The 24,376-nt window shown below is 41.0% G+C and overlaps 2 protein-coding genes across 2 annotated transcripts in view; both read right to left on the bottom strand.

Moving 5' to 3' along the window:
• Positions 1-12,381: 12,381 nt before the first annotated feature.
• Positions 12,382-15,362, bottom strand: LOC148418871 (PAK4-inhibitor inka2-like). The gene is made up of 2 exons (XM_088422478.1): positions 15,065-15,362; positions 12,382-13,566 (listed from the first exon to the last, which is right to left on the bottom strand). The coding sequence occupies exons 1-2, from the start codon at positions 15,065-15,067 to the stop codon at positions 12,583-12,585; spliced, it is 987 nt and encodes a 328-aa protein (XP_088278604.1). The 5' UTR covers positions 15,068-15,362; the 3' UTR covers positions 12,382-12,582.
• A 2,634-nt stretch (positions 15,363-17,996) lies between these two features.
• The window catches only part of LOC148418870 (guanine nucleotide-binding protein G(i) subunit alpha-2), a 43,566-nt gene continuing 37,186 nt past the window's right edge, over positions 17,997-24,376 (bottom strand). The window contains exons 5-10 of the mRNA XM_088422574.1: positions 23,868-24,028; positions 22,633-22,761; positions 20,915-21,044; positions 19,529-19,682; positions 18,881-19,077; positions 17,997-18,802 (exon numbers count right to left, since the gene is read on the bottom strand). Of these exons, the coding sequence (XP_088278700.1) occupies positions 18,887-19,077; positions 19,529-19,682; positions 20,915-21,044; positions 22,633-22,761; positions 23,868-24,028 (765 nt within the window). The 3' untranslated portion in view covers positions 17,997-18,802; positions 18,881-18,886. The remainder of the gene's footprint in view (positions 18,803-18,880; positions 19,078-19,528; positions 19,683-20,914; positions 21,045-22,632; positions 22,762-23,867; positions 24,029-24,376) is intronic.

Here is a 24,376-nt window from a genome sequence, read left to right as displayed (position 1 = left end):
GTTGAACCATAGCCACAGCTTAACTTAAGTGCATAGGTAATCATATTTAGCATAGCACAGTGCGTCACCGAAATCAGCAGGGAATAACCAGTTATCTTTTCTATCCTCATCCCTTATAGATGTGGCCACTGTCTACCACATTGGCTTAACTTGAGGTTTTCCTGTTTGCATCTCCTCGCTTTTCCCACCAGTAGAACCACCAAGACACAGTCAATCCTTATATAGAGATGTGTGCAAAGGGTTAGTAGGGCTCGATTCTATTCTGTTCAAATAAACCAGCAGAGAGGTTGGGCCAAATTAAAACGAGCCATAGAGCAAAACCTTTAGTTTGTTAAAGAGCGTCCCATCATTAAGTCATACGGTATTTCATAATTTGAATATAACAACCAAATGCTACGTAATGAAGAGGAATACAGATCGATCTATTAAATATCGTATTCTCCATTATATAGCGCTTTTCTTCATGAAAGTGGCACTTAAATGTGAAGACATCTGCATGACACCAGTGGTACCATTGTGCTTAGGGGAGGCGAGGGTGACTGCTGACTAGTCACAAGGGTCCAATGACTTGAGTACTCCACAATAAAGTCTACATACAAGAAGGGGAGCTTGTGATGTAACATGTAAAAGTTGCGGTCATGACACAGCTATAGAAGCAGATCACCACAGCAACCACACTAATTTGCATGGGGCGCATGCGTCACTGGTACGTCAAAATATCATTATGCGTGGGCTTGTTTGGTGGATTATTTATTTTTTTACAGTAATACAATTATGGCAGATTACCTTTATACACAATTAACAAGTTCAGTATGCGATCCAAAAGACATTTTTTGTTTTGCTTTTTTTGCAACAAGTCATGTGACAAAGTCATGTCAGCCTGCGTGAAATCAAGCATTAGTCCATTAGGTTAGTCAGTTGAGACCAATCAAGAGACAAAAGTCACTTTGTACTTCTTTCCATTCACTTCTGCCTCGATAGCCAAGCATTATGACCCGGTGAAGATGGAGAGTGGCCGCTGTTTGCGCATCTCTGCCTATCCAAACAAGTCCAAATCAGACTGTTTGTTCACTTACTTTGATGCTGCTTGATACCACTATCACAATTGAAAATAACAGATTAATTGTGATCAATTCATTACAGTCACAGTTGAAGCATTATGTTTAAATCTGATTTTTAATCTCTAATTTTATGCTCTCTTTATGCTGACTAAATCTGATTTTATTAGGTTTCTTGTGCTTGAAATGAGCGGGGTTAGTAAACAAAGGTCAATCCCACACTGAAGCGGACCCTGATTACGTTTGGCATAACCTACTGGGCTTGTGTTATTGGGCGAGCAGAAAGAAGACATGAAAATGGACGAGCATGTGAAAGCTGTTGATCTGATGAAAGATAAATTTAACTTTATAAAAAAAATCCTAATGGCATCTTTGATAAAGGTATCGTGATATGCATTCTTTGTAAGAAGGATCTTCCTTAACACATTAGTCGTTCATACATGGCCTATGACATGAAGCACCCAGCTGCAGCCAAAGCTAACAATAGCAAAGAAGAAGCTAATGTAGCGAGACATCATCAAGGTCACAGGCCTGCTGGTGCCTATCCGAGCTTTCTATAAAGAGTAGGCGGGGGGCACCCGGAACTGGTTGCCAGCCAATTGCAGGGTACACAGAGACGAACAATCATTCACACACCCAATCACACCTAAGGAAAATTTAGAGTGTCGCATTCACCAGCCATGCATGTTTTTAAGTGTGGATGGGCTCGTGGGCTCGGGGAGAACATGCAAACTCAACAACGGAAGGCCGGAACTAAGTGATTTTCAACTCGGCTCCCTGAACTGTGAGGCAGACGTGCAAACCACTCTTCCACCGAGCCGTTGCGTATAGTACATACTGTATATACTGTATGTTTCATTCTTGAGCCATCAAGCTCCCATCAATACATTCGAAGTTTGCTACAAAAAACTTACTTCAACTTCAGTACACAAAACTGTAGAACGTGGAGACCAATGTCAACTCTTCTGTTGGCCTAAATCCAATATCCAGCCAAATCTGCTGGGTCCAACCAGTCTTCAGTCCCATCTTGTGACAATCAACAACAGCAAAGAGGTTAAGAAAACCACCCAGCTCGTTTAAAGCAGGTGAACTGTCATTTTTGACATGCAGACTGATGAATGTTTGCATGCTGACTGAGTGCCAAATCAGCGGTCCTGCAAGTCACGACCGCCATGTAGCCCACTTGTAATAATGAGTCAACCATGGAGGTAATGACGTCCCGAATGGTTTTAAATTCCCAGCCAGACATTTTTTTGTAGCTCCCCAAAAGTCAAAAGGACACCTGGTAGTCCTAAGAGTTACTACAGGTACCAGACCAGACAAAGTGCACACTGTTCTCGGCTTGTAAAAACGGTTGAGGTCGGGCCCGACACTTAAAATTTAATATTTGACCCAATCAGTGCTGGTCGGTCACTCAGTCATGCATGCATCATTTAGGACTGACAGCTGTGTTTAAAAATCAATAGTTGTCCAGGTGCTGTGGAGCAGGACCATCTGGTGCCTGCTAACCCACCTCCACTGGATCTTGTTGACACAAGGGGCCATGAGCAGGATGCACCTCATTTCCAGCGGGAGGCTTTTACCTCCACTAAAGTCACATGCTACAGTAGAAGCTTTGGCTGCTGCGGATGACATTTTTGTAATTCAGCATCAATTAGCATTTAAAAGTAAGAAGATCCTTTTAAAAGCAAAAAATCAATACCGTAATTTCATTCCTAATAGGGAATAGTGACAATACCGGGTATCAGTATCGGTACTAATACCAGCCTTTGTAGGACGTATTTTCGTCTTTCGGACATTCAATCTCAGATACTTAAGTATGGAATTAATACTACAGGAGCCTGAGGGCCAGGACTGCCAGGACGGCAAACAGCACCTACCCACAAGTCGTCCGGATTCTCAACAAATCCCTCACCCACTAATTTGCCTCTTGCCTCTATATTTTGTATATGTGTATTTGATATTTTGCACTCCATGATATTTTGCACTGTATTTTTTAGCACCATTGTTTCTGTTTGTTGTTTTATTGCTATCTATTGCTTTTTTTATTGCTATTTATTTGCTCATGGAATGTAGTCTGCTGCTCAGGAAGTGAACAGAATAAGAATGTCATTGTGTGGAATTATAGTACTATACATATGACAATAAAACTCTCTTGAAATGTGTTTGCCAAGGTATTAATTATACAGGAAATTAATTATAGAAAATGTATAAACCTTTTACTGCCGATGAGGACTGAGAAAGATCCCATTAAGCTTTATGGCGCCGATGTTTTCGATTCTTCGGCTCATTCTCCAGTGTCGGTCACATGACATTTAAAGGCCGTTTTGAACAATTGGATTTCGTCGAAGTGATCTTCTTTGAAGTTATTAATGCGTTGCCACACAATGGTGGAAGCGTTTCAGAAGAAGCTTCATCACTATGACTCATGAACATCTGCTTTGAATATCTGGACTGAGGCCACGTTTGGTGAAACTGATCCAAGATGCTTGAAACAGGGTTAACAGGGAGGTTAATTTTTTAGAATCACACCACGCTCTGTTCATTCTGTCTTTCTATGCAAAGGTACACACACACACACAATCTGTGGGGTATCATTAATTATAACATGGGTGACCCTCTTTTTTTTAAGCTTTTTTTTTTTTCTATTTAGACTGAGTCGGTTCTGGCATTCATCAAGACGAGAGTCGGTCAAACATGCTAACAAGTGATTCATAGCCATGCAGCGTGAGAACGTCGCCGAAAGCTGACAAACCAATAGTGTGCTTGTCTTTACAGACAAATATCTGTAGGGGGTGGGGGACTCATCAGACCCAGCTGAGATGCAAATGGTCCATTAATAGCGTACGATAAAGAGGAATTGACAGGGGCTGGGAACAGGAAGTGAGGATGAGAAAAGGGCGGGGGGACAGAGGAGCATCTTCCAGAAGAGAAGGACTCCATTGTCTCAAGGGTCTCGTGCGTGGAGTTGAGAGGGGGACGTCACGCTGTGGAGCTCCACAGGAAGTGGGCTTATCAAGGTCGCCTTTCTGACCTCGGCTTCCTGCTTGACAGAATGAGCGACTGTGCCAGCTCACAAGCGTCGCTGTGTGACTGGAGTCGCTCGAACGTCCCCAAATGTCTGCTCGCTCACTTGCGTGCGCGTCCAACATCCGTCCTCTCCTCGATTGCGTCACCTCATTCACAGATGTTTCCCTAACTTTGCTCCGATCCCTCAAACTGCAAACGTTTTTTTTTTTCTTTTTAACTCAAATCTTTATTATAATTACACAGAAATGAGCAAACCAAATCCTGACACCTTTCATAACTCTCCATGAAGCAATAACACCTTTTCCACTTTTTGATAACGGGAATTTTTCACTTTCTGAATCATGATGGCAATTCCTCCTTGCCCAAGAAGTCAGTCCTTTTCCACACAACAATCACCAGTTCATATTGACTGTAACTTATCGGAACTGTGTTATCATCTTGAGTGTAACCCAGAAATTTCTTATCTGATTTTCTTTTTTTAACCTCTCTTAGCCATGCAGAATGAATGACCTGTATGCCAGTTGTTCTGTGTAATACGGGAGTATGATCTTTTCCTACTAAGGCTAAGGACTGTATCTAGATAGAGATTTATCGGAAATGCAGTCAGACCGGATACCATTTGAGAGTTTAGGATCGAGGATATGTGTATTACGTCTGTAGGAGCCGGAGTACAATTTAATGCATATTTAATGCATGGGTTTTCCCAAAACCAGGCTTTAGTCGAAAAGATAAGTTTTGAGTTATTGACAAAAATATGGATTTTGGAGTGAAGTCCATTTTGGGATTTCTACAAAAACAACCTTCTGGAGTTCTTGACTTTCATTTGACAGCAGCCTGAAGGTCTAAATTGTAATCAATGTATGTGAAAATAAAGGTTTAGTAGATGAGGCGCACCATTAAAAAATTAATGTGCCAAAACTTTAAACTTCTCAAAAAAGATTTCAACAAATATATATACATACACGCACGTGCACACACACAAATTATGCATATTGAAATTGTGGATAGCTTATATTTACAGTTAGCAAAGGGTTAGTTGTATAATTCAGTAGTTCTCAAATGAGGGTGCGTTAAGGCACTTTAGGGGCTACATCAGATTTCAACAAGGTTTCGGCAAATCAGATTTAAAGCTGTGACAGGAAGTGTACATTTTTCTTTTCAAATTAAGAGCAAATTAATTGGAACATGAAGCAACTTAATGCAGAACTAAGTCCTATATTTGGAAAACATTGTATACCATTATTTAAGGTTCTATAATGATTTACACAACTTGCCTGCAGGTGAAGTTTATGTTACATGATCTATCTTCTAGAACTGCTGAAAAAAAATGCGCTTAGAGCTATCACTACAATGTTTTTAGACTATGTTTTCACTCAAAAATGCTTTGCAATGTTTAAGGGGTTCCTTGCCTAGAGGAATATTTCACATAGTTCAAAAGAAGGTCCTTTGCACTTAAAAGGTGTGCAGTTAAATAAAAGGCCATAAACATTTGAAAAGTCAAGTCTGTGATTACTTGTCCACCATGACGTCTCCTATAAACAAATACACAGCCTTCTACCCTAACAAACTTGCCTTCATTTTCATTTCTCACGTTTATTAAAGGAATTATTTGCGCTTGTTGAGTCACGTTGTCAGCCCCAAGAATGAAAAAAAAGTGTAAAATCCCATTTGTTGTCCACACACTAAGCAGCACACACACACACCAATGGCACCTTCTCGTAACTGTTATCATGAGTATAAGTCCGTAAATAATTACTTAACAGATTTCCTTGAAGGTTTGTGGAGGAGTTTGGCTAAGAAAGAATCCATTACATTTTGGGATGTGGATCCAGGAAATAAGGCTTATCACTGCAGCAAGGGCAGAATCTGGAACGGGAAAGTCCCTGTTCATTCATGCATATTACGTCATTTTCTATTAAGTTTGAAGTAGCCTTGTATTTAAAAAAAATGATTTTCACTTTGGAATAATTATGGTGGTTTGTCACCAAACAAACACAACTAATATATTAACGCTTTCAGTGCTAAGTGTTTTGGGAAATGGCAAGAGTTTGCCCATTTTTACTCATCTTTCAAGATCAACGAAATATTAGGTACTTTGTGTATGCAAACCTGCTTAGTACCATACAAAAGATGAGATTCTATTCTTCAATCATAAAAAAAGTATGTTTCTACCTTATTCCGCTCTTTAAGTAATCACTGTTTAAAAATAGATACTGTAATTTTCAGACTGTACGCTGCAACTTTTTTCTCATGATTTGAGCCCTGTGGTTTATAGTCCAGTACTACTTCTCTGCAGGTTATTTTTGTTCTTGTTGTGTTTTGCTTTGTTTTTTTTGCCATCCACCAGTAGACAAACATCCGGTATAGCAAATGTGTACTTTATATCTGTTCAGGGTATCAAATTATGGAACAACTATGAAACAGAACTGAAAAGATGTGTGGGTGTGGGTGTGTGTGTGTGTGTGTGTGTGTGTGTGTGTGTGTGTGTGTGTGTGAGTGTGTGTGTGTACAATATATGTTATATGTTATATGTTCACTAAAATGGTCAATCAATTGTCAATTGTCATTATCGGGTATTGATTATGAATTTGAACTCATTATTTTACTGCAGTATTCTTTTGTTGTTATTTTGAAATCAAATCATCCATTTTCTACAAATATGTTGGCGCTAAACATGCTGGCATGTTAAGGCTGCTGAACATAGGATGTTGCTGGCCTGTAGTCCAAAACATATGGTAATTATTTATCAATTAAAAAAAAAAAAGCGTGTGTCATGAGAATTCTTGTCATTGGCACACAACTGAAGTATTTTCAAAGACGAAATTTTTCGTCCATGGCACTGAAAGAGTTAATAGGAGGCACATTCATTTCCATTTGAAAACTTTTTACGGTTTTGGGTTATTGTCCAGCTGCACTTTGAAGCACTCGCCGGTGAGTACAGACACTTTTTTGAACATGAGAGACCAATATGCCAAAAACACTCACACCAGCAATAAAGAAGGAAAACACTGTGATTATCTACTGTTAAAACTGAGCGCGCTTATTTTTTTTAAGAAGAACAAATCAAGTTTACAAAGCTCTCCGCTTCCTCTGTTGACCACAGTATTTTCCACCAGGTAAAAATCAGGCGCTATCTGCCGCGCTTGTTGAGCCTGGGTGAAGGTCTAGTTTCTTTCTGGCGTACGAGGCAAGCGAGCTCTCCCTCCCGCGCCGCCGCCGGAGTATGTGATGTATCCTCTGAGTGCAGTCTTTGCAGAAAAGTGAAGGTCAGCATTGTGAGTGATGGCGTGGAGGGGAAAGGAACTTTTATGAGGACGCTTGGGAGAAAGTTGCTGCTTTATGGATGCTGTCCGCTTGTGTCTATTTGAGTCAAAGTAAACTAGGTGACAATGTTTATGTGCGCGAGGCAGTGAATATTTGTGTTTGCTAAAGAGAGTGTGTGTTTGACTTAGCTGGGCTGCCGGTGTGTTAGACTGGTGTTAACACACACTCGGGCCGAGCGGCGGTGAACGGACCCTTTACACTCGCATCATCTGACAGCAGAGGCATGAAGGAATGCGTTTCGGTTCCACATGCGGCTTTGGAGCCCTGTCGTTGTTTGGAAACTTGTCTTTGTGGTGTGTGTTGTAAACGTCATCATGTTCTGCATTTCTGGAAGGATTTTTTAAAATTATTTTTAGCTGGAGCCCCATAATGATTAGACATACTCCTTAAGTACAATACCTGCAGAGACAAAACATCTCATTTTCAGTAAGCACAAGGAAAAATGCAGTTTTATGGAAGTAACCATGAAACCGGAGGGAAAAAAATAGCCTGAGGACAATTGTTTTGTTTTTCCATCCTCTTTACTGCGGTTGTGCTTCACTGTTAACCAAAAGAGGCGGAGACTTATCACGGATGAGGATGCTCACAGGCCCGGGACACGGAGTGACCCGCATGTGGGTGCATTGTGCTCTCAGAGTAAACAGACGAGATATATTAAGGCCACATTCCGCAGATGGATGTTTTCTCATGTCCTAAGATCTGCAGCTGATATGACTGAAGTAACTTTAGAGACTTGTTTAGGAAGGAAAGTGAAGGCGGAACTATAATGATGCGTAGGGGAGATCGGAGCACCCTAAGTCGATTGCATTTGTGCAGGATGAAGACTAAATAATACGACTGGATGAAACAGCGACTGAAGTTGTGCCGTTTGACCAAAAAGTTGCTCATAAAGGCCACACGAAATGACTGTAAGAGCCTTCAGCTTTTTTATTGCATTCTGGATTTGGTTTTCAGACACTTCTTCCAGATGGCTTGAATTGAATGGAAGTACCCTATTTTTTGGACTGTAAGGCCCATTTAATGATTAAAATAAAAAAATGATAGTGAGCCTTCTGTATGGATGTCAAATTGAAGTTGAATTAAGTTTGACATTTGTTGTATTACAGTTTGTTTTTTTTCCTTGTGCCTTATAAACATTGTGCGCCTTATAACCCGGCGTGCCCAAAATATGGAAATCCCCCCAAATTTACCTGTTTATTGAGACTGGGCTGTTTTTTTTTTTTTTTTTTCATGTACTGAAAGTTAAGCCATCTATCTTTTAATTGGGTCCAAATGTTTACACTTAAAGAGGACGTGCATCGTGACCCCAAAGGCTTCGTTTGACCATGAGAACCAAAGAAAAGAAAAATGTTGTGGGTTAATTCTGGTGTGTCATCTCCACTGTTATCCTTCCCATGAACTATGGGCTCCACTTAATAGTTGGGAGCAGCTGCGTTGTTTAGATCTCAGGGAAGCACGAGATCCATAAAACAGTAAACAAATTAATGATCACAAGAAATGTTTAAGTCTTACCAGGCATATCCAGGAAGCGGGTATAGTGTATGCCATCTACTTGTTTTGCTTCAAAGTCCTGGTATTAATCTTACATAAAAACCCACGCAGTCAAAACAATTCATCTTTGTGTCAGTTAGCAAGGCCCAAAGTTCACTTCCTGTCTCAGCTTCTGCTAGCTGCTAGGCTAATAGGGGTCCCATTTGTTTATGTACAAGTATCATACTCTCTTCCTGTGGATATATACATTTGTCATAAATTATTGAGATTAATCGGAACCTGCAAACTCAAAACTTTTGCCTTGATTCCCTTGAGATGCTATCAATCGGGGATCAACTACACAAGTCATTGATTAGTCTCAAATGTCCACTTCTATAACGATGATTGTCAAACCCTTTTGCTCATGACTATTCAGTCAATATTGCCGCATTGATATTAGTTTAGAACAAGTCTTGTTTAATCTGTTAGATAACGCATCTTATGATTCTCCTTCAGCATGACATAAAACTTGAAAAAGCAGAGAGCACTCCGAAGGACACGCAGCAATCTTCAACTGGGCCAGAAAGAGAGTGAGAGAATCCTGAATATGACTTTGTATGGCATGCTAGCAGTTGTAATCACATTTTTTTTTTTAAAAAACAACCATGCTTAAGGGATGATTACAACTGTTATGAGATCGAGGGAAGTAGAATAAATGAAGCGTAAATATCCTCAAAGCCTTTCGATTAAAAGAGCCAAATCATGGGACTTCAATGTTGATTTCTCACTCCAAACATTCCAGAAAGCATTCCCTGCTTATTTTGCACTCTCAGTACAGACCCTTCCCGCACAGATAAATAAACACGACTTGCGAGAGGCCTGATGACGATAGCAAAATGATTGATGGACAGATTTTTCATGGTTGGCCGGCATTGAACGGCATCATGAAGAGAGCGAGGCATCCACACGGGAAGATGTGCCCTTTCACAGAATTTCCCCAACAGAATTGCATTTTGAAGAAAAAACTAAATTTATAGACACTCACTGGCTAATAATTGGTACACAGTCTGATAGATTCACAGCAAGCGATTTATATGATAAACCAAGTAAAAGATCATTCAAATCCTTTACTTTAATATTTACCTTATACCGGAACAAGAACTACTTCCTGCTTCCATGTCGATGAATCATGGGAAATGGAGTCAGACCAGAGCGATAGTTGTGCTTTCTAGCAGAACATTCCTAATAAGGGACCGCAAGCCAGCATGCCAATTGATTTTCAGTTTTATGAACAAAGTTCTACAAAAACAAAGTGACTCACGCAACTGACTTGTGACACGTTCAGTGACTACACACAAAGCAGAGAACATTGCAGGGGCTACATGATAACATTTTACCACCAAAAATCAGAACAGCTACATATCAACTGAAATTATAGGAGCAGAGGATTCAAATTTTCCTACAAGACCGAGACCACGCGAAAAAAAGTTGGATCAGGGTGGGTGTGTTGACCACTGGTTGCTATTGTCATCCAGGATAGCATTTAGCATTAGCCAAAGTATTACCGCAACCATTGGTCATAAGATTGGCAAAAGATTACATTTGTCATAAGCTTTTCCTACAGGTATTTAATTTTCAGCAAACTGGTTGTGTCTCTGTTTTTATTTGACAAAATCCGATCGCCCTCGACACAAACAGTTTTGTATACCAGCAACTAAAAAGCCATAACGTCACCTTTAATGAAATTATTTTGCTGGATAGGCACCCAACACATTATTCCAAATTTTACTGCGCCCCTCTCCATCAAATATCACACAATTTTAACCCTAGATTAAGAGTCCCGATAAGAGCGTGTTATATTCTTCTGTGACACTCCAAACAGAAACAAAAGAAAGACACATTTCTCCTCCTTGTTTTCAAGATAACACAAAGTAATGAAATGATGACATGATGAGGCAGGGAGCATGGGAATAATCTCCCCTTATCTCCATCTTGTCTGCTGCAATTTCTCGCCCTGGATAAATGCGAATACGGCAAAAGCAAAGTGATCATTAGCTTATCTCGCCACGTATATAAGTCACCCCCTTGTCTCGGGGCCTCCTCTCTAATCTCACACGCGTCGCTCCCATTAGGCCATATGTGTGCGCGTACGACACCGAGCTACCAAGTCAAATAAAGAGCCAGTTAAACGAGGCACAGTGACATCCGTAAAGTCAGCGTGATGCATGCCTCTCTTCGCCTTTCACCTCCCGGTGCACGCACACAAGGGAGATGACCTCAGCCAGACTGCAGAACTCTATAACTAGTCCCATTGTATCAGGGTAGACGTTGCACTAAATTATTTTGTTGAGTAAAAACAGAAATACCCAAAGGATACAAGAAGAGAGGCACACCCTTAATTGTATTACTTTACCAATTAGGTCATGCCAGAACATTTGGCTATGACTGTGGGTGTATTCACACTTGCATTGTTTGGTCCACTGTACACGGACCAGGTTCCATTTGCCACACCGGTCCGGACTTTTTAGGAGCGGATCAAACAACCGGACTAAGGCCCACTTTTGGAGGTGGTCTAGGTGCGCTTCGCTTCAAAGTGTGAAAAGAACCGCATCAGAGAAGCAAAAACTACACGAGAAATTCACCCTTCTCACTACAAAATGTAATAAACAGCGGCCAGAGGCGGCGCTGAAAAACAACGCTCAAGCCAGGGAAAGCACAAATGAAAGAACTGTTTAACTAAATCAGTTCCAAAACATTATTTCGAGTGCGGCCCGGTACCAGTTGATCCACGGACCGGTACCGGGGAGGAGACCGGTGTTTTGGGACCGCTGTTGTAGGGTACTGAAGTTTGTAGTACAGGAAGCACAAAAAAACGTGGAAAAATAGTACGCCTTTTGATCTGAACCAATTCAGTTTATTTTTTGTGTTTTTAAGGGACACTGTGTAATATTTTGACCATTTTTCATTTACCGTTGTCCGTAGCGATAACAAACATGGCAGCCTCCGGAGAAGTTCCACCCTCCCATGTAATATAATCTAATGATAACTAGACCGACGATTGGTCATTATTTGCAAGTTTGTTTTTTTTTTTTTTTAATAATCATTTATTTCATTCCTTTTTGATGAAAAACTGTCTCAATCTTAGTGACCCTCTCAAGGAATTGCAAAAATATACTTGTAATTGTTGGATTTTGTACAAAAAGGTAAGTCATGGAAAAATGCTGTTTTGACAAGTTACTAAAAAGTAATGCAGACGTTCTGCACTGCATTCAGAGACTGTCCATCTATTTGAGACCACCGAATCAAATCAAATGGGGGTACATGGATGGACTTCGGGGACACGTAAGATTTTAACACATTTTCAATTTTCAAACTGAGAGCAAATTAATAGGATCACTGAGCATCTTATTGCTAAGTTGTGTTTCATTTGCACCATAATTTGAAAAGTGTGCTAATGGCACAAAATACCTCCAAGGTTTTGGACAAACAACTTTTCACATTTCATGTGTATGATCATTTTAGTATTTTATTTGCAGTGTAACAGTACAGTTTGTTCCTTCAACTCCCCTTACACACATTTGAATCACAATCCTTCACATACTGTAGGTGTATTCAATGTACATATGAACACAGAGCATTTAAATAGGACTTAAGTCATTAGAAAAATGACACTAAATACAAGTAAAGTGATTCAGAGATTTCAGATGTAGCCTATGATGTCCTTGCAGATGATGGGCTGCCTGCTCCCCGACTTCATGAGAGCGGCAAAGTGGTAAAAGTCCGTGTCCAGCTCGTGAATGGCTGAGTGGGACTGGTGGAAAAAGGGGGCCTTCGTCTCAGATGACACGACGGGACACGAGAGACGGTTTTGGCTGTTTGTCGTCCTCGCGAGGCGAGAGTCCGCGGACCTCATCCTTACTCGCTCCTCGACACTCTTAGACAAGCCGGCGAGTTTCCTCCGCATGTTGCCCAGAAGACTTCGTCCCAGTCTGCGTCGAGGTTTGGGTTTGGGCTCGGGGGGCTCGGGACAATCCGGTAGGTCCATCCAATTCTGTACGAGGTCCGCAAAGCTGTTGTCTCCCAGAACCAAAGGTTGGCGGCTGCGCCCTCTCGTCAGCAAGGCGTTGGCCCAGTCCTCCGGGTCGCCCGCCTCGAAGGACGTCCACCTCTCCAGACAAGCGTCCGACGTGGATTTAGGCCGAACGCGCCCGCCCGCCGCCCTGTTGGTGCGAAGGCAGGCCGAGGACGATACGCGCACGTTCCTCGTCCTCCTGAGGACCACCCCCTCGTCCTGCCACGAAGCCTCCGAGTACCCGGAATCAAAGTCCAAACTCTTGTGGCTGCTCGGCGTGTTGAGGCCCAGACGACTGCTGCGACCGTCGTCATCCTCTTCGTCCTCCTCTTCCTCCAGGGGGGTGGCCAGGCAGCAGGCCGAGTCGTAGGTGCTGGCCGTGCTGGCGCTGGACATTCTGAGACGGGCGCGCTGATCTCTGGGCCGGCAAGACAGCGGCGGCGGCGCCGACGGGCCGCCGACGACAAAAACGGGGAGTTGGGCACCGCTGGGAGGGCGAGCGTGTCTGCAGGCTGAAGGACACGTCCTCCTCAGATGCTTCAGGTCCTGGAGGGACCTCATCATGTAGTGCATGTGCTCCCTCAAACACTCGCCAGACTCTCGGAGGCACAGCTAAGGAGAGATCGTAAACATGTTTGGTGAGACATTGTGTATTTTGGGAACTAGAGTAGGTCAACTCACATACCCCCCCAAAATCCTTTGATGTGGTCCCTTTTCAAAATAATCAGCCAGAGGTTTGCAGAATAAATGCGGATATCCTCCTGAGACCAAGCCTGTTTGTCAACTGTAGTGGACATTTGTTTTTTGGGTCCTCAAACATGTCTCCTGCGTTTGGGCGTGATATCATTAAGTTTGCTGTCCTGCCCAGACAAACTGGACACGACTGTGGGTACAAATTAATAAGCAGCGTCTCAGGAGGATATGACTATATCTCCAGCTGTGACTACAACCTAATTCAAGTTGGACACATTTGTAATGTGACAGTGGAATTGACACTTTTATTGAAAAAAAGTTTTTTTGTTTTGGCTTTGCAGTATAGATAGGATGTTGCGTTTTCAAAAAAGCGCCCCCCAGAATCAACTATGTATGCACAACCCTGCACGTTATCAGAGCAGTGGTTGTTTTAACAATTATAACAAATCGAATATGACTTGATGAGATTCACTCAGCAAAATTTGTCTATTAAAAACACGCGAGACTGAGAGAGTAAACTCCTAAAACAGCTATGTCAAATATAACCCAATTATGGACCAAAATATGACTTGCCCAATTGTGATTTGTGGGGGTTGTTTTGCACAAAAAACTTAGAACGTTAGGTCAAACTGACCCAACTATTGATTTGGTCCATTTTTGACCCATCATTGAGTTTTTAACTCAACTGTTTTTAGGGTGTACTGCAGCTTTACCGGGTTCTTGGTGCCCCATGATTTTTAATTATATAAATGGGCAATTGCATTCCAGCCTAATTGGACCCACTGAAGCAGTCTGGAAAACGTCAACATTTTGAAATAAGCTGCTGGATAGTGTAAGGCTGTCTGCCTTCAGCATACGTTTGCTCATCTTCTCTATTAATGTGAAGGTCAGCGATGGCACCATGACTTTAAATCTGGAACGATTCAAGGGGAAATCCAGACGCATGTGCACTCATTTCTAACCAGTGTGAATGTCTCCAAAGTGAAAACAGCTGCAACGTATCGAACGTGGCTCTCGTGGATCCTAATTTAGCTCCACAAAAGGGATCCTGTTTCTTTCAGAAAGTCACCAGTAACAAACCATGGCAATTTAATACCAAAGTTTTCTCCCTGGGACATATTTCTGATTGCCTGGAATTCTGTGGGTACCCCACACTTGAAATGTGTGAGGGATCATGTGATGCTGCGTGCGTGTGTTTGAGAGAGTGGAGGCTGACACTGGGGGATGCAAAACTCGGCCAAAAAGTGTGGGAGACTATTCTGCAGTCTGTGATGATGTCATGAAAACGAATTATGAAACTTAAAATGAAAACAAAAGGCACATTATACAAACCAACAAATAATGGACAGTGATGATAGCTTTTGATACTTAGCAGCAATACATATTTTTATTACATTAACCGTTAAGGGAAACTTACCATATCCTTTCCTTTGCTTCCGGTAGGTGAACACAAAAGACGCTGCAGTTTAAAACAGGAGCACTTCCTTCCGCTGGAGTTCAAGATGAACAAAAGATGGTGCCATGAAGCAGCGTCAAACAAGAGTCCTCGAAGCCGGTGAAGCCTCCAGCTGCGAGGCCGAACACAGATGTGCGTGAAGCCTCCCGTCCTGTTTTGAGTCTTTGCTTCTCGGCGCCACAAGTAGCCAATCGGAGACGGGTAAAGTCCAAGCAGCCAATCGGTGAATGCCGTTCGCCGAGCAGCCAATCAGTGAGCAGCGGGCGCGGAGCCCGTTTGTATCTTAAACGAGCTCTTTAAGTTGGTGTAATTCAAACGTTTGGCAACTTTACAATTGTATGTATACATGTATATTTTATTTTGCGCAACTGTACGCTTTTAATATAGTATTACCAGTGTGTACTTCGACATTAAAGATATTCTTGCATAATCTGATGACACCATTTCTACCCCAGATACAAAAATAAATTTGTAAATCGCACAGAATCTAACAGAAAGTTAGATTACTACTTCGATGACAATTAAAAGGCAGACAAAGCAATATCTTTTTAAATAAAATTGTGGTTATTGGTGTTCAATTCTACTGTATCCAATTTTACAGGCGTAACTGATTAAGTCCAAAATTACTACACATAATGAAGTCCATCATCGCATGGCGTGTCATGTCAAAATGATAATCAAAACTCCACTTCAAAAAAAGAGGCATTGAACATTCTAATAATGATATTGGCAGTTATGTATCTTGTCTGGCACTTAAAAAAAACGAGAAAATCTCAACATTGGAATGCCCAGTATAAACGGCAAGAGGATTCACAGGTTAATTGTACCTCCTGCCATCTAGTGGAAGAGCGTTTAATCGCCTCACAGCGTTTGCTTGCGCTTGTTCAATTGTGGCGGTGTCAAAAGGCAATATGAAATTTGCTCCTGAGTGTAGCTACAGACAACAGTTTTATACAGTTGCTTCCAATAGACTGCAATAAACCACAACCTTCCCTCACTTTTTTGTCAGAATGGTTGCAGTGGTGATGTTCATTGTCATTTAAGTGGGAGCAAGTGCTTGAATCTGCACCTGAATGATCAGTTGATCCCTAACTCGTTCACACATTACTCACCATTATGTTGATGTGATGACCGCCATTCCAGCGCAGCATTAGCATGAAGCGGTAGTGGTTATACGTCCTAACCTGCAACACATCCGCATCACCTTTGACCCTCAATATCATGAATATGACCACAGTGGCAGTAAGCCCCTTTGTGTTGCATTTACCTGCAAATTTGCCTAATTCACCCTCATAATAGCTGACCTTTACATTCCAATGACCGTCCCCATGCAGATGTATGGTGTTGTGCTACTTTAACAGTTCAGCCTAAACGAGGCCGCCATTTTTAAAGAAAGATTCCACAACTTGGACAGCTCCTAAAGCTACTCCAGTTATCCAAAGCAGGGATTGTTTGTTTTTTTTTCCTGACCCAATGCATAGAGGAATATCCTCTAGCATGTTAATTTTGAAATGCACATTGAAAAGCTCTATTACACACACTGTGATTAACCTGATCACTTGTAAAAAAAAAAAAAAAAAAATCCATTTAAAGACAGCACTAAACTGATGCACAGCAAAAAAACAAAACTGTTTAAGTGCAAGATCTCATGTGCATGTTTTCACAAAAAGAAACCTACTCTATATAACAATCTGAATAATCAGACTTGTACTACCATTGTGTTTGTTCTTCACGTGACGCAAATCCCCAAATTAGCAGGATAATTCACTCACCTGTGTGAACAGTGCATTATGGGGCAGTAAAGTTGGTCCTGCTCATCCCGCTCAAGGGGAGTCCAACATAAAGGCCAATTTTACAATTAAACCACTTCAAGCGTTTGAATAAATCTGTGTGTGGGGGACACGATTTAACAAAACCCTCAAGCAATTCAAACAAATTGTCAACTCAGGAACTCAATAATGGTTGGCTATGACAAGCTCTTCTTCACAATTCCAACCTCGGGGTTGGACGCGCTGGCGAGCGATGTCTGCCATCCTGTGGTTAAAACTGGTATTAGATCAGGCCACCAGTTGCCCAACCTGAATCAAACTGTAGATCGCTTGTTTATGTTTGAAATACATATGTCTGAAGATTTAAAAAAGCACTTTACAAAAACATGCATCTTAGCTTCACTGTTGACTAAATTTAAAACAACTCCTTCAATATGAATCACTCAACGTCTCACTGTTTGTTCCGCCCGGAGAGCTTCTTATGTCCACAAGATGGCGCTTCAGGCACAACCTTTTTTTAATAGTCTACATGCGGATTAGTGACGCTCGAAAGAAACGTTTGATTTCATTCCATGTTCCAATTAAACACGACACACTAGTCACCATGAGCATGAAAACTACAGCAGTGCGTGAGTGTGCTTCACAACTACCATGACATACAGTTGCGTTTACATCACTCAAATCCAACTCAAAAAGACAAAATAAGCGAAAAATATTTTGTACAAACAAGAAGTAATACACTGATAAAAGGTGATTCGAAATGTGTGCACATCCTCTGAAACTGGATCAGGTTAGTTTTGAACACAGATCAAAGTCCAGTTATAACTAAGGATGTCATTTCTAAATTGTACAGATTATTACATTGTTGGAAAATGTTTTGAATTGACTCATCTTGTTCTTTCTCACATCATTAGGGCGTGTAAACCTATCAGCTAAATATAGTCATCTTATACATCATACATTCATTTATGTATGAGCTATGCACACACACACACACACGCATGCATATTATGTTTGTATACATATACACGTTTATAACATATGTATGTATACACATACGGAGATATATATATATATATTAGTCCATCCATCCAATGATGTGACAAATACAAAACACATGGAGATCAAGTGAATTTCTACTTTATTTAAATTAAATCATGTTGACTTTGAAGCACTTTTAATAATAATCAAAAGAAAAAAAACTAACTTTTTTTCAGAATTAAACTGGTCTGAATCACTATAAATTCATTGATGCAAGGCAGAAAAATGGAAGAGAACAGGGTAGGAAATAAAGGGAGTCGTAAACAGAAGTCAAGGCACAAACACACACAGGAAGCGACACACGATGGAGCGGCTACAGTATAAAAGTGACAGAAATGTTTAGCTACACAAGTTTAAATTTCAGTAAGAAGGTTGCCGTCTCGTCTGGCCTTTTATTAATACCTTTAATTCTGCAGGAATGTTAGATCAATTGTGCGGATAACTAATAAGAGTTAATAGCCATCATGTTGAGTCATGCAGAACAATACAAGCTATGATGATGATGATGATAAACCTATGTAAACGTTATTAACAACAAGTAAAACAATTCCGATATAAATCATATCTGGAGTCCATGCGTGTGCTTCATCTTTTTAAAAATAAGCTTGACGTGATTAACAATGGAATAATGGGAGGCGCTAAAGGTAAAAGTAAAGCAATTATATATTTTCAAATATATAAAAAAAATGAAGAAAAATAGAAGATAAACACAAAAATGAATAAATGCTGATTTTGTGGTCATAGCCCAAAGAGAAAAAACATCAAGTGGACATGCTGCAAGGCTGCCTGGCTTGGCAGTCTCTTGCAGAAGGAAAGCGAGATGGTGGCTGACCAGTGCAGTCATTCAGGATGCGCGTCGACTTCCACGGGGATCCTCTGAGAAGACGCACTAAAACCACAAAATGTGGCTCAAAAAACAAATCACGCAGAGTGAGCGCACGACTACGGCTCTTCGGAAAATACTCACCTGCTCTCAGAAGAGGCCGCAGTCCTTCAGGTTGTTCTTGATGATGACGTCGGTGACGGCGTCGAACACAAACTGCACGTTCTTGGTGTCGGTGGCGCACGTGAAGTGTGGGTAGATCTCCTTGGTGTCCTTCTTCTTGTTCAGGTCCTCGAATTTAGTCTGGATGTACGCCTGCGCCTCCTCGTACTTGTTGGGGCCTGAAGGAGGCGACAACGTGTAAGTGTGCATTATATATATATGTAGCTCAAGTGAGTCAAAACAGAGTGGAGCTGTCAAAATCATTTTAGCTTGGGGGCCACATGAATGAAAATCTCATCTCAAATTGGCCAGACTGGTAAATCCATGGTATAACTTAAAAATAATTGGTGTCTTACATGAAGATTTTTGCTATGCGCCCCTGGAAAAAGCCCCAATCAAAATATGTGGCCGTTTTCCCAATCAAAATATGTGGCCGCGCAACATCGTTTCAAGGAGCACAGTGAAGTGCAAAGAAAATTTTGTGGGCCGTACTAAACCCCCTTTCAGATCGAATCCGTATGATACAGAACAAAAACAGTGGACACTAAAAACATATTGTAGTTGTGCAATAGTGTATAAGTCAAGGAGCGATCCAAAATTTTAGGGACACCTCTATGAAGGTGTGCTTACCGGTGTACTCAGGGAAGCAGATGGTCAGCGGGCTGTGGGTAATTTTCTCCTGAAACAGATCCTTCTTGTTGAGGAAGAGGATGATGGACGTCTCGGTGAACCACTTGTTGTTGCAGATGGAGTCAAACAGCTTCATGCTCTCGTGCATGCGGTTCTGCGTGGTATGCAAAGGCCAGTTTGAGAGGCTTCGACTGAACAACATTTTTTGATGGGGAACTCTCAGAGGTGATTAACATGACACCGAATTTTTATTCAACTAAATTACCTTAATGTCATTCGAAGGAAGAACACACCACAACAATTGATGGAATGCTTTTTTTTTTTTTTTTTTTTGGGGGGGGGGGGGGCTTTGATTGAGAACCAAAGCTAATAAAATGTGAATTTGCGGCGAGCAAATCGAATATACAGTGGAATATTATAACATGAGTTGATGATTAGATTACATCAAATATTATTGCCATTATCATTGGTTTTATGACACCACTTGCAATTTTCCTACTGTTACTGATTAACTTTGAATGCTTTGCACTTTTCCTGATTAGGTATTGATGTCGGATTGTAATAAACAGAAATGATTTAAGCGGTGGATTTTTCATTTTAGATGTCATTCAATCTGCTCCTGTTGACACAAAACATAGGGTATTTGATTTTGCATTTTATTCCCTAACTAAACCAAGTTAGGGAATGTAAAAGCAATCAATGTATCGAAGCATGAAATGAGGCTTACAGATACTACACTAGCAATTATACTTTAGTGGTTCAACCTTTTTTCAATAATCTATCCCTTATAAAATAGTGTTCAAGGCAAGTACCCCCGAACCAGAATAAGCCATTCTTGGATTATTCAGATTTGTTGAGACCAGCACAAACACTATTAATATGTCACATCCTTACTGACGCGCCTTCACATGCCCCGAGGTTATTAATACACATGATACGTACATTTATGAGGTTTTCACTAGTACACTAGCACTGATAAATACACATTTAATGAATACAATGACATTGTTCGGGAGACATTTTCTATATTTTGATACACATGATTTGCTGATGTGTCAAAAAATGTCTGGGTAGTGACAACCACTGGTAAGAAAACATTTGATGTCGGATATTATCTTGCCTCAAGCACTGGTGGTTGGTATCGGAAGCCTTCACGAGTACTCGATACCGAGAAATAAGTAAAAGGCGTCACCTGCGATGGGTACTTGCCGATCTCAGAATAATATAAACCTGTATAATATGAATTGCGTTTGAACTTGAAGGTTTTACTGGAATTGTATTTCCAATACTCTCTTTGGGAAGTAAGCAAAACTTAAGGCCAGAGTGGGAAGTGTTGGGAGCTCGCCGGATCCCCAACATGACAAGGCGGCCATTTTATCCACTCACCATCTCTTCATCCTCGGCCAGGACCAGGTCATAAGCGCTCATGGCCACGCAGAAGATGATGGCTGTGACGCCCTCGAAACAATGGATCCACTTCTTCCTTTCTGAGCGCTGGCCTCCAACATCAAACATCCTGCAAACACACAATACACACGCTGAACCTTTAAGTGTTATATTTTTTTTTGGGGGGGGGGCAGGATGCCATGAGCGCAGTTAGCCTCACAACACATCCTGGTCCTCTGATTTCTGCCAGCAGCTGCTCTGGAAAAACAGGTCGAAAACAGGCAGCGGCCGTACATTTTTCAACCCATTTGACTTATTCATGGAGGTGTGTGCGTGCGGGGTGCTCATGTGAAGCTTCCCCAGCTGCTTAAGGTAGAGTGAGGACAGCGATGGTGTTTGATGAAGCAGCGTTGAAAGTAAGCACTTTTCACAAGCGCAGTTTGCTTGGTTAGAGACAAGCTTCGGGCTGAGTAAGCACACCTCATTATAACACTGACACAATTTGGAATACTTTATAGTTGTTCATCCTCTGCACAGCTGCACATTCATGTGCGTCATGTGTACTTGCAGGGCCTCAGCCAAGATAAACACGAACGTTTCATGGACCTGCTTTATGTACTCACTCCAGAAAACCGCGTCAGGACAGAATTATGAGGTTGAATTATTACACAACAACTAAAATTATTCGTTGGCGTTCTCCACTTCGTACAGTAATAGATTCACGCCCACCGGTCACAACATTAGGTGCACTAGCACGTTCTTAGAAGATGTGCTACATCAAAAAGTCCAGATGTTGTGAATGGCAATGACTGAATGGTTTGAATTGAAGTTGCACTGTGGCCCATTGGAAAACTTATTAGTTTACTTAGATCAATAAGTTGTATACCTATGGTGTACCCTCTCTAGCTCCACAGGAGGGTGGTGCTGAAGGCTAAAACTAAACTGAGAAGAGAGACATTTTGCAAATTTGAAACAAAATATGTCATTGGATTTTATGTGAATTCCCAAATTTTACTCAAGTAAATATTTGTTACAAGCTTTGAAGAAAATGTTAATGTTCTCTAGACATCAGGGAAGCTCGATATTTTTTTTTTTTTAAACTGTATGAGTACTCGCTTTTTGATTAGTGAACAATATATATACCAAGTACAAGTTTTACAAGAATTTTTGTTTTGGTACACAAAATTTCCTCATTTTAACAAAGGACCCACCTACTCCAATTTAACGTTTTCCTTAATTTCACAAAATTGTAATTTTTATATACTTCTAGTTATATGTCTATTTTGGTTATCGCAATAGTATCAGCTGACATCAGGAATACCGACACCTTCATGTATCGGTTTGACTCTGTTACTGCCAATATTATTGGAGTCAATAAAACTTCAAGGATTACTCAAGTGAATTTCCATTCTAACAGTCTCATAACCGCAAACCAGGCACAGTCTTTTTTTTCTTTCTTTTTTTCTTTCTTTCTTTTTTTCTTTTTTAAATAAGCCATGCACGGGCATGAGAAGAACTGCTTGGTAAGTATTCTGGCCCAATTTAACACGAAACATTCCTTTGAGTTTGTTAAGCGCTCTTTGCTGAAAGCAGCCCTGTACTGTAAGCCACGTCACGCACCGCTGCATTATTTTGATAGCGGGGCCATCTTCCTGCGTGAATCACTGACGACAGCATTATGTAGATTAAAGGTTATGGTGTGGCGTGAAGAGCCTTACTTGAAGTGCAGGTCTTTGAAGGTGAAGTGTGTTTCCACAATGCCTGTGGTCTTGACTCGGGTTCGCAGCACATCTTGCTGTGTGGGGATGTAATCAGGCTTGGCTATCCTCTCCAAGTCGTTCAAATAGCTGGGGAACGAAAGTCGGGAGGTTAAGGGGGGAAAGAAAAAAAAGCAAACGCATTATGTGAGGAGAGGTGCACACTTGCACGGAAAGGTTCCACCACAGATGGGCAAAGAAAATAGCATCCGTGAGTATGGCACCACCAATCGACATTTTTTGACTGATGCCAATTTTCGGCAGAAAACAAAAATACTGATTAATAGTGATTAAATGACACCTATTTTATCATAATTCTTAATTTTCAGTATTCACAGGCTCATCTATTCTCAGCGAGTAGCAGCAGTCGAGGCTAAATATGTTAAAAAAAAAAAAAAACACCTCACATTTTCAGTTCACAAAATGCATTCAAGTCATTTTTTTTGCACAACTTCCTTGCATTGCTCACTTAATCATTGCTTGTATAAATTAAAATTTGCTTTATTTTGTAAATGAGCTTAGCAATACATTATATGATCGAGATTCAAAAATACAAAGGTACGGCCAGGATTTAAGTGTAATCATGACACCAGTGTTACTTGTACACAACAACTGTAAATGATTAGGTAGCGTACATAAAGGTAAAAAAAATTGCATATATGAGCCAATTATTTTTGTCTCATGTTTGGCCTTTCAAGCAAAAGTTTAATTTGTCAACAAATGAACACAATGGTTAGAAGGGATTAATGGCATTTTGAGAGGGACAGCATGATTTCAAGTCTCTTCAGCTTTGGCCGAACGGTGTCAAAATATGTCACGGCCATTGTATATTAAACAGAGATGACTGTACTAATCCCTTTCGCAGGTCAAAGAAATCGAAATGAGTTTTTGTTTTGTTTTTTTTAATTCCTTTCCTTTTCTCATTTCAGACAACTGTGCGTTCCCTCATCACCAGCAATCTCTCACTATTATTACCCTAGGCACTCAGTTATTACGCTTCGAATAATGGACGTGCTAAGATATGGGGGTGACTGAGAAAATTCAAATGAATATGTTCGGGTTGCTGAACAGGATAGTGTAAGCAAATGACAAATGTTGCGATATAAATACAAATCTAAAACCAATGAAAATGGAGAACTTTTAGTGAATATCTACAATATACGCTATGTTGGTACGGTATACGAACGACCACTCACTAGGAAGCCGAGTCATTGAGCTGATACTCTCGGGCTCGTGTGAAGCAGCTCTGGACGCCGCCGTCGGCCCACAGTCGCTGGATGACGTTTGCCAGGTCGTCCGGCAGGATGCCCTGCTCCTCTGCGGCTGCAGACAGGGCAAACAGTTGGCGGGCGTCGTCCTGACAACACAAAACAAACATCAGATAAATCACATTATCGCTGAGGAATTGCAGGATGACATTTCGGGAGATGAAGAGATGCCAAATTAACCTTAATGAAGCAATACGAGCATGCAATCAGGACAGATGATGCTTTTCATATCAAAAATGTGAATAGAGCCACGGGGGGCTGAACAAAAAATCTTTTATTGATCTTCAGAGACCGCAATAAGTTTTAGTTTGAGCATCAGCATGTGCTTTTGTCATAACACTTCTGTATACGGAACCCAACCATCCGGCATTTAAAGATAAAATGTGAGGTTTTGTCAAAGGGGAAAAAAAAAGATTAGATGAAGATGGGTTGGCCTG

The sequence above is a fragment of the Hippichthys cyanospilos genome, chromosome 9 (assembly GCF_059441005.1).
Source record: "Hippichthys cyanospilos isolate Australia breed blue-spotted pipefish chromosome 9, RoL_Hcya_1.0, whole genome shotgun sequence".
Taxonomy (NCBI): domain Eukaryota; kingdom Metazoa; phylum Chordata; class Actinopteri; order Syngnathiformes; family Syngnathidae; genus Hippichthys; species Hippichthys cyanospilos.
Note: the sequence above shows the minus strand (reverse complement) of the source record. Positions and strands in the feature narration are given on the sequence as shown.